Source organism: Heliangelus exortis, chromosome 1 (assembly GCF_036169615.1).
Source record: "Heliangelus exortis chromosome 1, bHelExo1.hap1, whole genome shotgun sequence".
Taxonomy (NCBI): domain Eukaryota; kingdom Metazoa; phylum Chordata; class Aves; order Apodiformes; family Trochilidae; genus Heliangelus; species Heliangelus exortis.
In genome coordinates this window covers 24033681-24051281 of record NC_092422.1, presented here as the reverse complement: position 1 = coordinate 24051281, position 17601 = coordinate 24033681, and the positions used below count along the sequence as shown (strand labels likewise).

The 17601-nt window shown below is 38.3% G+C and overlaps 1 protein-coding gene across 7 annotated transcripts; it reads left to right on the top strand.

Moving 5' to 3' along the window:
• Positions 1 to 415: 415 nt before the first annotated feature.
• SPART (spartin) lies at positions 416 to 14959 on the top strand. 7 transcript variants are annotated; one of them, XM_071737612.1, is made up of 9 exons: positions 429 to 665; positions 4806 to 5638; positions 6629 to 6826; positions 7821 to 7925; positions 9522 to 9651; positions 10392 to 10586; positions 11525 to 11683; positions 11763 to 11853; positions 14624 to 14959. In XM_071737612.1, exons 2-9 carry the CDS (start codon positions 4808 to 4810, stop codon positions 14808 to 14810), a joined length of 1896 nt encoding a protein of 631 aa, XP_071593713.1. In that variant the 5' UTR covers positions 429 to 665; positions 4806 to 4807; the 3' UTR covers positions 14811 to 14959. The 7 variants fall into 7 exon arrangements, with proteins under 7 accessions (XP_071593744.1, XP_071593713.1, XP_071593761.1 ...); XM_071737623.1 differs by having other exon boundaries at positions 475 to 582; XM_071737669.1 differs by having other exon boundaries at positions 499 to 660.
• The last annotated feature ends 2642 nt before the right edge of the window (positions 14960 to 17601 follow it).

Sequence of the window (17601 nt, the reverse complement as noted above, 5' to 3'; positions counted from 1 at the left end):
CTTAAAGGACCCTGAGAAAGCAACTAGGACTCCGCTCACATAAGGAACTGTGCACCACAGAATGCACCTTTGCTATATTTCACATAATTAGGTATTTACTATGTGAAAGTCCAGCTGCAGAAGATTTTTAGTACTGGTTATAAAAGTGACAAATAAATAATCCACTGTCTGATCACGCTGCTGCGAGGCTGCTGCTGACAGCCCGGATAGAGCCAGAGCCCCGGCCCAACCTGCTCCAGGGCTGGAAGAGTAGCAAAGACAGCGTGTCCTGACAGCAGACCAAGTCGGGGGAAGTCACAGATCACAACCAATATTTACGAAGCACCTTTTATTAATTAAACAACTGCTGCTGAGAGAACCAAGCTGGTTTAACCACGCAGAGCACCTCCCTCCTCCTCCCCCTCAGCGCCGCACCGCCCCCGAGCGCGCGCAGCCCCCAATCGCCACTCGCCGACGTCACCGTCGCGTGCCGGCAGCCCCGCCCGCTGCCGCCTGACCCGGGCGGCGGTGGCGCAGAAGGGTCCGAGCGGTTCGATTCGGTCCAGTCCCGTCCGGTCAGGGCGGGCAGCGGGGCCTTGATCGGTGAGCAGCGCGGCGGCGGCGGTGGTGGTGGTGTCGGGCCCTGCCAGGCTTGTCGGGGGTTCCTCCCGGCGGGTTGCGGTGAGGTGGCGTGTTCGGCCGCGGTGGGGCGGGCGGGCGAGTTGGAGGTCGCGGTGTGAGCTCTCCGTAGGGTGTGAGCCAAGGGGAGAGGGGAGGTGGGTCGGGGCTGGGCTTGGTGTCAGGCCGGCCCCAGTGTGTCTGCTCGCCCCGGAGAAGCCCCAGGCCCGGCCGGCAGGTGTGGAGCACCGCGTCTGGGTCGGGCTGAGTCGGGAGGAGCGGGGGTGGCCGCGGTGGGCAGAGCTGGGGGGGTGGAGGTGCGAGCTCCAGTGCCAGGGGCCGGGTTAAAGTAGCCATGATAATAAGTAATATTTTGTGTGTCTTCTTATGGAACTGATATAAACTGCAAGTTTATTTTTCAAAATACTGTGAAAAAAGTGCTCCTTGTATTTTGCCTTTTTTGAAAAGACTCATGCCAGACAATCTGGGCTTGAGTTGTTTTTGTATGGAAAATCTGTTGGCAGAGATCGACAACTGGCAGGTACACTGCTAATGAAAAAGTATTAAATTGCTGCCTTACGTAACCTTACATTTTCCACGATGATGTTAGTAGCTTTGGCCACAGAACTGTAGCTTCACTTCCCTTTTTAGAGGTGTGCCAAAGAGATGCTCAAAGCCTAAAAGCTCTGCACTGAGAACATGTGAGGGAAATGCATACCAAGGATTCAGAAGGAATGAATAGGTAATTTATTCAGACAAAAATTAAATTAGGGGTAGATCACCACTTAATGAAAAAAAAAAAAAGGGGGCTACTTCAAACAAAATAAAACTAAAAGCAAATATCCCATAAAATTATCAACTAGTACCTGGCTTGTATTAATTTACATAATTTGGAATATTTGTTTTAATCTGGTTTGTTCTCTAATTTTCTAAAAGTTACTAATACCTTAACTGCTCTTTCCCTATAGAAATAAGGCTTAATGCTGAGTGCATGGTAGCTTTCTGTCACCCTCTTCATCTCTGAGATCAGTGGCTGATAGATGAACAGCTGACAAATAGTGGATAAAGGGTTTGTTTTGGTTTTGTTTTTTTTCATTCCCTATACCACCAGGTTTCAAAAACTGAGTTGGTAATACTGTCCTTCCTCTGTCAGGTTATTTAATCCTCTTAGAAAGCTTTAGGCTTTGTTTTTACCTTGGCAGTAAGCTGTATTTTTTACATATACATTGTTTTTTCATGAGGTAGAGTTTGTTGCTTCAGAGGAAGGATGGTCAGACAGGTAGTTGAGATGTCAGCTCACAATATCGAATTGCACTCAAGTTTCAGTGTTGCATCCTAGCCTCCCTTGGCTGAGTTACTTAAAACCAGAGTGTGTCTGTACTGATAAATGGAAGAGGGCCAAGGAATTAGCTCAAGCACAGAACTGATCTGTGGTTATCCACAGTGCCTGTTAGCTCTTTTCTTAGCTCTGTTTTGGATGAGCTTTCTGCAAGACAAGTTCCTCAGAGTCCTACTGGCCATTGGAGCAAAGGTTGTGGTTTGCAGGATTCTCATATTTAGTAACATATACTTTGCAATTTATTCCAGCTTTAGAAAAGAGGAAATGAGACTCTCTGCTTTGTACAGAAGTGGATTACAGATAAATATTGAAATATGCAGGGCACTTAATATTTTATTAAGATCATACACTGAAAATAAATAATGACAGAGGATCTTCCTTGCATGTGATCAGGTTGGCAGGATTTCAGTGAGTATTTCTCAATGTACTGTGAGGAAACAATCCAGTTCATTACTTTGCTTCCTACAATCCATTATTCCTTACTCAATTTAATACATTAACAGGAACAAATGAAATTCAGGTCTTTGGCCTGACTTTCAGTTATGTTAAAGTTAAAATGTATGATGAATTCCTTCTTCCATTACTAAGTGCTTAGCCACTGGAATGCATATTTTAGTGGTAATTGTATGTACACAAAAAGCACATTTGGAATGTTCCAAACAATCAGAGATGAGTTGTAGCACTCTCTTCTGAGTTGCTGAGCCAGCTTCAGTATCTTGCCCATGCACAGCCACACACTAGTGCTGTGTATACACAGATGGTGCTGACATCTCTTTTTCTTACAAACCTTTTTTAGTGTCAATAGAGACTGAGCTTTAGCAAGGCCAGCAGTGTTGACAGTATGATGACCATACAGGAAATGGTAAATTGACTGTAAAGTTGAAATGTAGCTAAGACTTTAGGATTTTACTTGATGTCTTCTTTTTATATACTAATAATAGCTGGCAAAACAATTATTTTAAAATCTGTAAACTCTATTTGCCTTAGCCTGCCCCCCCAGCAAAAACAAATAAAAAAAATCCATGGAACAAAGTGGACTTTGGTGCTGCAATAGTGTTCACACAAATTGATTGCTTACTTAGAGGTTTAAGATGGGTTTTATTACAGAACTGGATACACAGACACTAATAATGTCACAATGCTAAATTGTGCTCATAAAGAAGTAACCTCTGCTGTTAGGTTAAACTGTCTTCTAAATGCTTTTTGTTTTTTTGAAACCTACATGTTATATAATACACATTATAATTTTTTACTTTATTGATAGACAAAAATAAGAAGATACATTAAATAAACCTGAATCACAGCATGTCAGGGGTTGAAAGGGCCTCTGAAGATCATCAAGTCCAACCCCTCTGCCAGAGCAGGACCAAAACTAGGGCATATCAGTCAGAAATGTGGGTACTATTTCAGGATTTTGATAGAAGTTTGTATTTCAGTAGTTCTTCTTTCATGATTCACTTTCTTCTTTTCATCTACTTTATTTATAGACACTGATCTAATCTCTTAGCCTTTTGCTTATTTGGTCAGTGAGCCAAGCTCTGTCTAGGGTAAATAAAAGTAGTTGATTCACTAAAAAATTTCAGTAGCCTTTTGCAAGCCTTTTCCTGTTCTGGTGCAGCTTTCTTGAAAGTGGCTCAGTGTTGTGAGAGGACTCACCAGGTGCTTTGTACAGTGTCATTAAAGCCACTACGTGTAATGGAAGTATTTTTCTTTTCACACTTTAGATTTTACTTACCCTCATGTTTTCTATAGCTTGCTGTTATTGTGATTGATAGATGCCTCTAGATTTTTCTTCTTTCTTCCATCCAGCTTACAGCACAGAATCATTGTTGTTCCTAAAGTGCATGCTGTTATATTTTTGAATGGTATCCTGTTCTTGTTGTCCATGATCATTAGTCTTTTCTGAATTGACAATGCTTCTCAATACTGTCAGCAAAATACCTCATTGGATTTTTTTACATTGTGTGTTGTAAACACTCTCTTAGTTCAGGAATTATTTGTGTTTGTTGCATTTGGCAAAGACTGAAAACTTGATTTCAGTTAAAACTGATTTTTCACATTTTAAAGTTCAGATAGACCTATTGGATTCTCTTCTGCTCTTCAACTGTTGGAATATGTATGAGGCTGTTTGAGGAACACGTTTCACAATAGAGGTAGAACCTGCCACCTTTTAGACATGCTGGTATTTCAGGTTTTAATCACATGGGAGAAAGGAAAATGCCAGTTGTCTTTCTTACTTCATAAATACTGTAAAGCAAATAAGTTATTCCCCGTTTTAATTTTGTAAGGCATAGCTTTAAGTGCTCAAAGTGCTTCTTCCCATTTCTGTGTTGATCTTGGAAGTCTATCAAGTCTGTTGAGTGCTTTTCTTTAAACTATTTTAGGAAAAATGCACTTAGTTTAAAAATACATCCTTTATTTATATAGCCAAAACATTAACTGAATTGTTTAATAGCCTGGAGATTTTTTTTTTTATATATTATCAAAAGTAAAGTTCAATTTTTTGTTGTGTTGTTGGGTTTTTTTCCCCCCAATCTTCTGCTACTGATCTTAATATTTTTTAAGACTGAAAGATTGGCATCAGAAATATCCATATTCTGATGCTTAGCTTTGAAGAAATACCTGTCTGTAATGTAACCAGGTGTGATGATTATAGAGTCAAATTCCTTGCTGATTTGTAATCATACGTTCAAAATCTGAAGGTTAATATGAGATACCCATAACATACCAGACACTGTACAAAGCAACTTGTTAACTTTCTGCTGATATACAAAACATAGAAATTGTTAGAAACCAGAGGTTTTATTCTAAGGTAAATTTTGTTTTGCTTCATCTCTGAATACTCTTATTAATCTATTTCAATTTGCAGTAATGGAACCACTACAGGATCCGGTTGTGCAAGCAGATGCAAATCTTAAAGCTATTAATGAAGAGTACAAGAAAGCCTTTATTTTTATCAATAAAGGACTGAATACAGATGAACTGGGTCAGAAGGAAGAGGCAAGGGACTATTATAAGCAAGGACTTGATCACTTGCTTCGAGGACTTAGCATTCCATCAGAGGGTCCTGGATGTGTAGGGTCCCAGTGGGAGTCTGCAAGGGAAATGCAGCAGAAGATGAGGGAGACTCTTCAGAATGTTCACGCTCGACTCGGTATTCTGGAACAAAACACTCCACCTGCTCAAGCAAGTCCTGTTGTGATGGATGCCCCTGCTGGGGTGCCCAAGTTGTACCCATCTATTCCTTCCAAAGAAAAGCCAGAAAGACCCCCACCCCCTGATTCTCTGTTTGTACCAAGTCAGCCACCTGCAGCAGATGGAAGTGTTACAGCTGTTAGCCAGGGGCAAATACCAGCCATGAGTCCATCATCTGCAAAACCCCTCTGTCTGCCAAATGAAGCACCTCCTGCCTATACTCCCCAAGCTACCAATGGCCATTTCACTGTGTCTTATGGCACAGACTCTGGGGAGTTTTCTTCTGTTGGTGAGGACTACTACAATAAGTGTACTCGGCCACCTCCCCTTGAAAACCTGGGAGTGGATGCAGATGAACTGATCTTGATTCCCCAAGGAGTACAAATCTTCTTTGTGACTCCTGATGGGCAGGTCAGTGCTCCTTCATATCCTGGATATCTCCGCATTGTGAAGTTCTTGGATACAGGCAGTGAGGCAGCACAGAATCGTCCACCTGCGTTTCTTCAGGTAACAAGAACACAATTTTCTCCTTTAATTAAATTTCAAGAGCTGTCATAAAACTTTAAAAGGCAGTCGTCTTAGTCTCTTGCTCCTCTAATCCTGAATACCTCCGTGATAATATGAAGAATGTTGTTGCTGTTAGAAAAATGTTTTTCTGCAAATACACACTAAAAGGTTATTTAGTGCTGACTGTTCCAGTAAATTCCATTTTCTACAGGAGCTAACACATCTTTTTCCTTCATACTTCCCTTTCCTCACATAAAAACTCAGTTTCAACTAGTTATAAGTATTGCAATTAGGACAACAAATTTGGAATTTGAGGGCCTATGTTAATCGAGGCTCTGAGCTACAAATAAAAAAGATGCATTTTGGGTTTTTTTTTCAGTCCTTGTTTGCTTCATGTGAGCATGTTCTGTAATGTACATTGCATTTCTGGCCTCCTTGCTGACTTTGAATCTCCTTGTTGCTGCCAATATTGGCTGTTAGAAGTCTCATCAGTGAAGGAGAAAGCTGGAGGAACCAATGAAAACTCTCTCCTAGTTTTGGAAGCCTGGCTCACCTCCACTAGTCAGGCAGTGACAGCCATATGTTGTCTTTATCCTATAATATAAATCTTTCCAAAGATCTACAGGAAGTTAGAGGTACTGTGAATCCCAACTTGTTTGGCAGAGCTTTTCATCTGCTTCTACACTTGGGCCTCAAGACTAGACCTCAGTTAAGAGGGTACAAGCCTGAATTATAGTCCTGTGAAAAACAGTATTTTCTCTATATTACACTTCAGACTGTCAGAACTGATCAAGAATGGTATTTCCATAGTTACATGGAAATTATTTCCTTTTTGTTGTTTTTTTTTGTTTGTTTTTTAAGACGGCATAAGGCTTTTCTATTTTTATTAGTTTTTATGGAAAATCAAGGTTTTGGTGCTTATCTGTACATTCTGCTTGCCTTTCTTTTTAAAAAGATCCTTTAATTTCTTTATGTACTTACCTTTTCTAGGTTTGTGACTGGTTGTATCCTCTGATGTGTAACCAGTCTCCTGTTCTGTGCTGCAACACTGGAGTCTACATGTTCCCTGATGCAATGTCCCAGGTACCAGGGTCCTATGTGGGAGTAGTTCTGTCTTCAGAACTTCCAGCAGCTGACAGAGAGCTCTTTGAGGATCTCCTAAAACAGATGTCTGACCTTCGAATCCAGGTAAATTCCTGGGCTGCCTTTTTAAAGCCAATAAGGAAAGGTGGTAATCATCAATACATTCTCCCATTTCCATTCAGTTGTGTAAAATTGTGAAGTTCTTTGTCTTGCTTGGGAAGCTCCCCACTGAGAAATAGATAAAGTATCAAGATTAAGCAACCTAGAAATGAAACTATGCTGTGTGAGATGGGAGGACAGAAATTTTTAAATTATAAGCACACAGAGGAATCACAGACTGTTTTCTGTATTTTCTATATTTTTCCAAAAGAAATAGGACCCAAAGTGAAATTATCTGTTGAGGAGAAAGCAGGTTGTTTACCAGTCTGTGTACCCACACATGGAAACAGTCTCTGTGTAGTTTTGATAATACCATTCATGCAATATTGTGCCCAAAAATTTGTTTACCCTTCCAAAATATTAAGCCACTTTGGAGAAGAGCTGTGGAAATAGTGTACCTCAAAAATCTGCCTTGAAATGGGATCTCAGAATAGATAAATCTGGTGCATCATGGCAGTAAGATATCAACTGATAGAGAAAATAGGAGAAAAATACCTACAGTCTAACAGAGGTGAAATAAGATATGGTGACTGTAAACGTGGTAAAAAATATTACTCAAAGAGCACTGGTGCACCATTTTAGCAAAAATGGTAATCAATAACTATTTAAAAGTTCTTAGCAAAATGACATCTTTTAATGAAATACACAGTCTTGTTGAATCACCAAGACTTGAATGCAGTGATGGTGAAGGACCAGTTTTCAGTGTCCTGTTAGATACACTGTGGACTTCACCAGAGAATTTCACTAGCACAGGAGGCCACTCATTTTTACTTCAAAGGGAAAAATACTAAAGAATTGTGTGCTGTTTCAGTGCAGGACTTAATGGATAAAATTCTGTAACATATCCTGCAGAGAAGTAGCTCAAATTGGATATCTCATTAGTTCCTTGTTGTCCTAAAATTCCATGTTTTTGTTAATGTTCCCTGATATGATGTCACAGGTGCCAGGATCCCATCAGAGAGTAGGGTTATCTTCAGAGCTCCCAGCAACTGAGAGAGCGCATTTTGAAGATAAATTTAAACAGATGTCTGGCCACAAAGTCCAGGTAAATTCCAGGACAGTGATTCCATAGTGAAAAAAAAAAATTGTCACTGAAATACATATTAGAACTGCTGACTCATTTGTTAGCAGCAACGTATGCTGTGCCCTGTGTTTTGTTTTGTTTTTTTTTTAATTTTTTTGCACATTTTGCATATTAGTTGCAGATTTCTGGAGTTTAAAAGAAATATGATAGAACACAAATATTTCAAAGATTAGTCTGTTGGCCATTTAAAGTATATTTTATATAGTACTCATTAGGATCTAATTAAGCAGTGTATTTAATGTAGTTGTAGTATAGAATCACCTTTTTAGAGAACCCATTTCTGTCTCAATGTTTGTCTACATAGTGACCCAAGCTGCTCTTAGTTGTAGCTGTGTGTTAAGGTCTTTTCTCCTGCCCAGCCCCCAAAGTGTTTTGGTCCCATGCTAAAGACATTTCTTAAACATGAAATTCTGTGCTGCTGTCAAGCAGTAATTGATGGTACAGGACAACTCAGTAATGCATTGTTAACCTAGCAACTTTCCAAAACTGGCTTTACTCCTTTCTATAATGTTGCTTTTGTTTTATTCTACTGACACAGCCACCTTTATGCAATACTCTTTTTCCAGGAAATATTTCAGAACAATCTAAGGATTCCATGGAGTATCAAATATTAATCCATATTGTGTGTTCTATTCTGTTCATAGGTTTCATCTATGAATGCTTTCATATTGAGTCTTCAAGCCTAAACACAAAGGGGTTTCTTACTGTTCCTCCTTAACAAGCAGTTTTAAATAATTGAATTTTGGTTTTTTTACGTTTACTCTGGCAAAAGTCTTAAAAATAGAATCCTAACCAAAGCCTAAATCTGTTACTTTTTTTTGCTTTCTCTAGAATTCAATTATACATTGTCTGTGAACTGTGTAAAGTGATGTTCCAGTTTCTAAAACTGCTAACCAGACTGTGGTAGTGGTTGCTGTGTTTGAATAATCAGTGTCTACTCCAGAAACTCTGGTCTTTGACTTGAAATCACACCAGACCTATGCCCTCGGTGTTAAATGGGAAGCAGTATCATGTGTTCCTTGGCTGTGCCAGTCTGCAAAAGCATTGGCAGCACATAGAATGAATAATCTCTTTTATTCTTGAATTTGGGAGGGCAGGATGAGGAGCAAAACAACCAGAACAGCTGCATTCTTTCAGTGCAGCTGGATTCTCAGGCTCCAGTTCCCATACTGAATAACAACAGAGTTGACTTCCCTCTGAGAACATAGAAATACTAGAGGGACAAGTCTCTTACTTTTAGTTATATTGTACTGTAAGTTTTCTATACTTAGTTACCTGACCACATGGCCACGTTGGAATGAAAACTGTAACATTGTTACTGGGTGAAGAAAATGTACAGAAAGTGCTGAGCTCCTACCAGCTTTTTTTGAATGCATAGTATTTCTTTGCAAAAGTAGTAGAATCACAAATTTCCTTTGAATTTCTGTATGCTTATTGAAATAATACATTGCATTAGTGTTTTCTGAAAATGGATCTCTATGATCTAACCCATGTAAAACAGAAATCCTGATGTTATGTGTCTAAGTAGATTCTCAGGTGTTTACTTTCACTTGTTAGCCTTCAGAAGCCTCTGGTGATGCATTTAACTTGCCTCAAACTGTGCATATCCAACCACAACCTGAAGAAGAAGAAAATAAGAAAGAGTTGCCAGAATGGAGCGAGAAAGTTGCTCATGGAATCTTATCAGGTACTGTTGTAGTAAGAGAATTGTGTTGACTGTAAACCTGAGTAACATTTAACCAGTGTTTTCACCTAAATGCATGTGTGTCAGGTGATCAGAAGTAGATGTTTACTTGGTCTAGTTGTAATCTAAAGGATACTTTAGTGGGCTGCATGAATGTAAATGCATTAGTACCAGTCTTGTTCACTGCAACTGAGTTGGGCTATTTATTTGACTATATTTTAGGATGTTACCCCCTGTGACTCAAACTGCTGTGTTAGAACAATTCTAGTCCTGTTTAAACAGGACATTAAAGCAGGCATCTGTTGTGATTTCTACAGATGAACATTTTTTTCCTCTGAGAACCTTTGGAACATAACTAATGACCACCAGCTGGTTGTAATATATATGAATCTGCTAGGAGGGCCAACAGGCTGGTTGTACATTTTCAGAATGTTAATAGCATTGAGAAGTACAGTTATATCACTTCTGACCCAGCTGGGGCTTGGATATCTATTAAAAAACTCTGTCTGTATTAAGCTGACATTTGGATGAGGGCTGACTTGATTAAACTTAAATAAAGTCAACTGAAAAAACATGGGTGGTGTACGAGCAGAAATCACTGCAGGAATTAATGCTCAGGGAAAAGTGTAATTGCAGACTGTGCCATCAGGAATGTTTATAAAGTCAGTGTTGGAGGGAAAAAGCTGCAGGAATCATAGTCTGTAAAATTACACATTCTAAGAAAAAGTATTTTTGCCTTGAAGGTGCATCTTGGGTAAGCTGGGGCCTAATAAAAGGAGCAGAATATACTGGCAAAGCTATCCACAAAGGAGCTTCTAAACTACGAGAACACATTCAACCAGAAGAAAAACCTCTGGAAGTCAACCCAGCTGTAGCAAAGGGGCTTCATGTAGCAAAACAGGCTACTGGAGGAGCTGTGAAAGTCAGCCAGCTCTTAGGTAAAAATTCCCGTGCCCATAGTATATATTTTTGCCTTAAATATTCTGTAAAATGAGAGCTGGTTTCTTTAGCCAGTGACCTATAGCAGGGACTGACCTGATGAAATCCAGTGTGCCCAGCTGCCTCCTGCAAGAGACATGCTTTGGGACCATTTTGTGACCTTGAGGCATATTTTTCTTTCTTAAAAGAGTATGTCTGTACAGTCTTGAGTTTGTTTTATAAGTTTTAGACAGTTAATTCAAAATAGTCTTCCTCTTTCTTCCTAAGTTGATAACCATGTATTTTAAGAGCCGTACTGTCACTGTACATATTATGCCACTAGAGAATGTGTGTGTGCATGGTTTTAAATATGCACATCTGAAACAGGTCCATACAGACTATGTATAAAACTTCATCTGGAAGTGGCTTGATGTTCAGAGGTGTTTGGTAACCCTAACAGCTCTCAGTAACTTCATTCTGTTACGTATTTGCATTAATGTTTTATATTTGGTGTCCGGTTACTCCTCTTGAGTTTAAAAGCAAATTGTGCTGGATGATTTAAAATACTTCCAAGAGCTGGAATGATGGAAAGAGATTTCTCCAGAAGACAAGTCAGAAAAGACAGATTTTTCCTTATGTGCAAGTTGGGGATAAAAAAGCAATTAAAACAGATTCTTGAAGTTCAAGAATATGATGTGTATTTATTTCTTTTGAAGTCGTTTTTAGTTATAAGACCAAACTTACTCATTTCTTGGGAACCGGAACTGCAGAATCTGAAAAATAAAGTTGTTTTTCTGTCAGTTGGATACATAAGCATGGATTTAAGTCTGTCTTTCAAATAAGCATATTTAAATAGAAGCAACACTTAGGACTTCAGTGACGTTTACTTTTAATTAGGAGTAAGGACTTTTAAAGATGTTATCACTAAATAATCTGCATACTGTTTGTTTTATGGTAGTTGAGGGAGTGTGTTCTATAGCAAGCTGTGTTGGAAAGGAGCTGGCACCACACGTGAAGAAGCATGGCAGTAAATTAGTTCCAGAATCCCTTAAGAAAGATAAAGATGGCAAATCTACTCTTGATGGTGCTCTGGTGGTAGCAGCAAGTGGAGTTCAAGGTAATAAAAATCCCATATACTCTTTTTTAAGTACATACTTTTCAGTGCAATGAACTCAAACAAGCTGTTCATTTTACAGGGTTTTCAACAGTGTGGCAAGGTTTAGAAAGTGCAGCAAAGTGCATTGCTAAAAGTGTTTCAACTGAGACTGTGAAAACTGTCAGATACAAGTAAGTTATATTTTTGTTGATTTCATCTTCCAAAACAAACTGTCACTTTGAATACTGGCAAAAAAATTATGAAAGTGTGGAGAAGTGAACTGAAACACCTGCTTTGCTCTAATTGTGCAGCACATGATAAGCTGCTAATGCAAGAAAAATGTGTAAGGAAATGTATGGCATAAATAGGAATAATAGAATAGCCTTGACTTGCAAAATACAAATGCTCTTAGAAAAACATAATGAGGGGGAAGAGAAGAGTAATGTTTGTTACTTGGAGTTGTCACTAAGATGATGAAAAGAAAAAAAAATTGAGTACAGGTACTGGAAGGTACCGTGGAGAATAAGGAAATATATGATGAAATAACTGCAAAATGTATGAAATGCACCCCTGAAAAAGTGCAATAGGTAATAATAGAAAGTGAAGAGTAAGCAAAGGCATGTAGGTTAAATGGAATCCCTGATAAGTAGTAAAAGAGATGTTAAAAAGGATTACTGAAAGTGCATACAGGCTGCTAGAAGGTAACAAGATAAGCATCAGCATTATTAAGTGGATTGGCATTCAGGGTTGGATTGTGCTACATTTCAAATAGGAGACTAGATTGTGCAGTTCTGATTAGTGGTGCTTTATTGCTAATGTTTGTTTTCAGGAGGAATTTCAGGAAGTATTGTACTGTTATCAAAAATTCAGATTAATGTTTATGTTTTAGATATAAAAATAGAAAATACAAGGAACAGTCAACAGCCTCTAAGAGTGAAAAACAATAAGTAATGAAATATTGTAGTTAATTACAATTCAATTGAAAATACTTGATTTTTGATCTTTAGAATTTATCTATATAAATCTATTAAAATTCTACTTAACACCTCTTTTGGAAGCTGGTTTCTGTTTCAGTGACAAAGATTTCTTACACTCAAAATGCTTCAGTAAATTAGCTAGATTCCACTTAATATAAAGAAAGCTAAAGGAGCATCATCTAAGCATCTCTAAATTAACAAAAAAAACCTCAGCTACAACTTAGCTGTGATACCTTTACAGGTTAAATTATAAAGAGATGCTTATTGTATGTTGCTCAGAATTATTTGAAAAAGAAAAGGAAGTTACAAATGATACAATTGAGAGAGGTAAACTGAAAAATTAATTATCAAGTTTGAAATTGTCAGTGTAACACAATGGACCACCTGTAATGGATCAGTTTTAATTCAAATAACATTAGCTGCTTTGCTGATGTTAAATGAAACCAGTTTCTGATGTTTCTGAGGTGAAAATAACCAATCAAATTGACCAATAACTACACTTGTGCTGTGAGTTTAATTCTGTAATCTGCAAATCCAATGTCAGTGAGTCAAGGCTGTTACTCTATCAGAGAATTAAAAACAAAACAAAAAAGCACTAATCCTTCTAATTCAGTTTTGTTCTTGTTTCAGCCATAAGCCATGGCTGCTGTACCAATAATTCAATAGATTTTTGGATTCTTTGATATTGTGTGCTTCTCTCTAGCCTTGTTTTGAGATCCTCAAAGAATCTCTGGTCCAAAGAAGCTCAGGGAAAAAGTAACTCCCTTAACTGCTGGGGTTCTGATACTGCCAGAAATACTTCCCTTTGGCCTGGTTTGTGTGACTGTAGTGCTCTCTGGGGAAGCATCTGCCTGCCTCGAATAGTCAGAGTTGCTGCTCTCATTGTGCTTTCACCCTCCTTCAGTATGCTCTTTCTACTGGTGTAGGTGTATTTTTCTTCACACTTGAGTAATTAATACAAAAGTTCTGACTTGCCCCTAAAACAAAAAGCTGGACTCACAGCTCATTGGATAGACCAGAGTTTTTATCTCTTGGTAATTTTCAACAAATCCTCAAGATAGCTTTGAGTGTTTCAGGTAACTTTTCCTCCTCCTTCCCCCCATCCCCTCTCCACTTTGCCACTGTTTTGATTACTTCTATTACTTCAGATAAATTTTTACTGGAAAAAAATTTTGGTAGGGATCTTGTTGTCAGCAAATCAGCAATTCTTTGTATGTGGGCAACCTGTTAGACTGTCTGGGTTAATTTGCTTGAGCATAGTGGTGGACTACTTCAGTGAGTCTGCTTTTGGGATTTAGAAATAACATGGCAGTGTGGTGCTGTTACACCACACACATTGTATCACATTGTGCCAGTTAGACACAGGCAAAGGTGATAAAGGACAAGTACCAACCAAGCATTATTCTGGCAGTGGTAGTAACAACTGAGAAAAAATACACCTGAGGTGATTCTGGTCACTTTTTCTCTTAACCAGGTGGGAAGGCAGGACAGTGTTTGCCCTCCCTCCTTCCTCAGTGGTGCCACCCATGGTACAGACTGGGCAGGTTTAGCAGCTGCAAGAGACCAGCTGTGAGGACCTAAATGGAAGAATAGAGAGGGTAGTAGGAGTTCTACCTAAGAACTTAGGTTAAAAAAGTATTTAGGGGTTATTGCACACAACTCCCTACCTCCCTTCTTGTGGTTCTATAAACAAGCTTTCTACTCTTCAAAACTAGAGGGGAAGGAAGGAGAAAGAGAGGAAGTCTGTGGGGTTTTTTGAGGAAAAAGAGCAGAATCATATTGGTGTCTTTAAAGAATTATCCATCTAATAGAAGAGCAGCCCTCACTCAGATGGTTTGGTAATTTCTAGTTTTATTCTTTAGACATTCAGACTGTGTGCTTGTTCCTTGTTCTTAGTAATGCTTAAGTTCTTGCTTTCAAGGTAATTCTACTAAAATGGACAATACTAAGTATACATATTGACAAAACTGCTGTCTTTCTTAAGGTATGGAGAGGATGCTGGGCATGCTACAGACAATGCCATGAATTCTGCAATCAACGTTGGTGTGACAGCATTTAACATCGACAATATTGGTATCAAAGCTGTTGTAAAGAAAACTGCAAAGGAAACTGGCCATGCTGTGTTAGATGAATATAAAATATTGGATAATGAGAAGAAGGGTAAAAAATGAAGGCAATGAAGTATTTCTCAAAGCCTTACACTAGACATGAAGCTTCCTCTTTAGAAGTGACTAATCCGCAGTTTAACACAAATCACACCGCATTTTTCAAGCAATTGTTAATTTGACTTGAAAATGTAAAAGTAGGGAGAGCATTCCTAGATTTAAAAATGAAAGTTGTCTTAACTCCTTTTTTTCATATTCAGCAAGGGTCTTAAATAGTTGGATTGGGGCTTTAGACAACTGGAAGGCTTTGAGTTTGTGGTTAAGAAACTTGTCTCTGTAAGCACTTTTTCAGAATATAATATGGAATAATAGAATAATACAGAAATACTACTATAAATATTTTTTTATGCTTTATATAATTGTCAAGAAGATGGCCATACAGAGTAAAGGATTATTAATTCTGCAACAAATAGGACTACTAGTTTTGTTTTTTATCTGTCCTTAAGAGTTAGTTTTACTAAAATGGCCTTGTCTTATTTAATATACCCTAAAATAAGCTTTATGTTTCTATGTTTTGTAGAAAAATTCCCTTTTCGGCTACCAAACAGCTAATGTCACAAGTTCATGTTAGAAGAAATGAAAGATGAATCTCAGGTAACTAGGTAGTTATTTCCTTTAAAACGTTTTGTTTTGTTTTTTTTTTTTTCATCCAGCATATAAGCAAACCAAAGATATTAAGCATTTTTTCTAAAAAAGAGTATTTACAGCTCTAGAAAAATGTGTTCTCCAATTGACTCTGTAAGAAATTTACAAAGATACTTTGAAATTGAGATTTTTATGTAGAGAGGACAAGTATGTTTTTGCATAAATGAAAGTATTTTTCTGTAAAAATCTTCTGTGGAGGACACTAGAGACTTCTATGCATTCTGACCATTCAGCCAATGCAGAAAGATTCAGAATATATATCATGGCTTCCTAATGAAAGAAAGTATGCACTTGCTTCAAGAAGTAGTCCTGGCAGTCAGCATCTCTATTCCATTAAATTCATAGTTGCACAGGATATGTTTTTAAAGCGTATGAAGATGAGACCTTTTGCTGAAGAGCTGTGGGTGGAAGAGAGTAGACACTACTGTGTAGGTTTTTCATCCTGTTCCCAGTGCAGTGTGAAAGAACTATGTAGAATCCTTGATGTTTTTACACTGCTACTTATTTAACAGCTAATTACTGAGTTTTAAAGCTGCTACATGTTCTAGTATTGGCTGGACCTGCAGTTAACAGAACACTGCCAATTTACATCTTATGTCCATGTCATGTACCTGGAAAAAATAACTATAAATGATTGTTAGTAAATGGTATTTGCATCAGATTGAAAAAACGGTGATAATTAACAGGTGCACATTTTATGGTAACCACTGTAGGTGTTTATGTAGGGTAAGAAATGTGACATAAAGGATCTAACCACTTGAAGTGTAACTTTGATTTATGGAAATAAAGATGAAATTAAAATTGGTTAATCTGTGCTTGGCCTTTGTATGATGGGATGCTACTGTATGGATCAGTGAGCAGAAAGACTGGGACTGCTGAAGTAATTAAAGAACAGTATTGGAGTATGTCTACAATAGAAACAAGGTTATTAATTAGAGCTTAAAATAATTCAAACAAAAAATGTCCATCAGAAAAACAACAATATCTGTTACTACAGTCTGGCACTTGCCAGTAAGTGTACCCAGTTTAAGGCTACTGAAGACTTCACTGGCAAAAGGAGTTTTGTTATGAACTGCATTTACAACATGGATGTCTATTTTTGTATTTTCCTTCTTCCTCCCATTTGTTTTTGCTTCTAGCTCACATCCTCTACTTTTATGTATAAAATAGTTCTGTTAAAACAAGTTAAGATCAAAGTCTTCAGGTTAAGATCAAATTGTAGCATGATGAGAAAAAAAGATTTAACTCCTGTCAGTGCCAGGCAAGCACTGTTCTGTTCCACTCACTGGTCTCTTTACATGCACTCAGTCTTCCAGATTAATCTCAAAGTAGATTTTCCTAATGCCTACCCCATTTTACAGTTTTTAATGTGATGCATTTATGACATTCTCTTTCACCTTTTCCCCAAATTTAGTTAATCCTCATTGCTGAAACTATTGTGCTGTTGAACCTCAATACATACACATCCCTCCAGTTACTCTACCAGATACAGGGGTACCTGGTACCCCTCTGGGAACCCCTGTGTCCTTTAATGTAAAGCTGCATTCTGGTTAACACCCCCAGCCTTTACTGGTGCATGGGCTTTTCCCATCCCAAGCATCAGACTTTTACATCAGTTTTTTGCTGTTGGTTCTTCTCAGTAGCTGCTTTCTCCAGGCTCTGAGTGGCAGTCCTGCCCTCCTGCACAGCAGCTGCTTCCCCTCAGTTCAGCACTGTCAGCAAACCTGTTGAATGTGCTCAATCCCCCAGGCTGTGAATAAAGAATTAACAGTATTGGCTCAGGTACTGATCCCAGTCAAGCAGTCATACTGTGGATCACCACACTTTAAGCCTGATGGCCCATCCAGTTTTCCATCAATCTTATTTCCCAGTTATTCCCTCTACAGCTCACCAATTTGGCTATAAAGACACTATGGTAGACAATATCCAAATTCTCAGTAAAGTCAAAATATGCAGCATCCACCTGGCTCTTGTCCACACTGGCAGTGTTACGATCCCAGTTATTATTTATATTTTGTTTGCAAGGAAAATTCAGCCACTACTCATAGACGACAGGTGAATTTACAAAAGTAACAAGGTTTTATGATTTAAACAAGTTACAAGGATTTATTTAGGATTTATACAATTAGCTACTTTGGAGAGAAGAATCGTT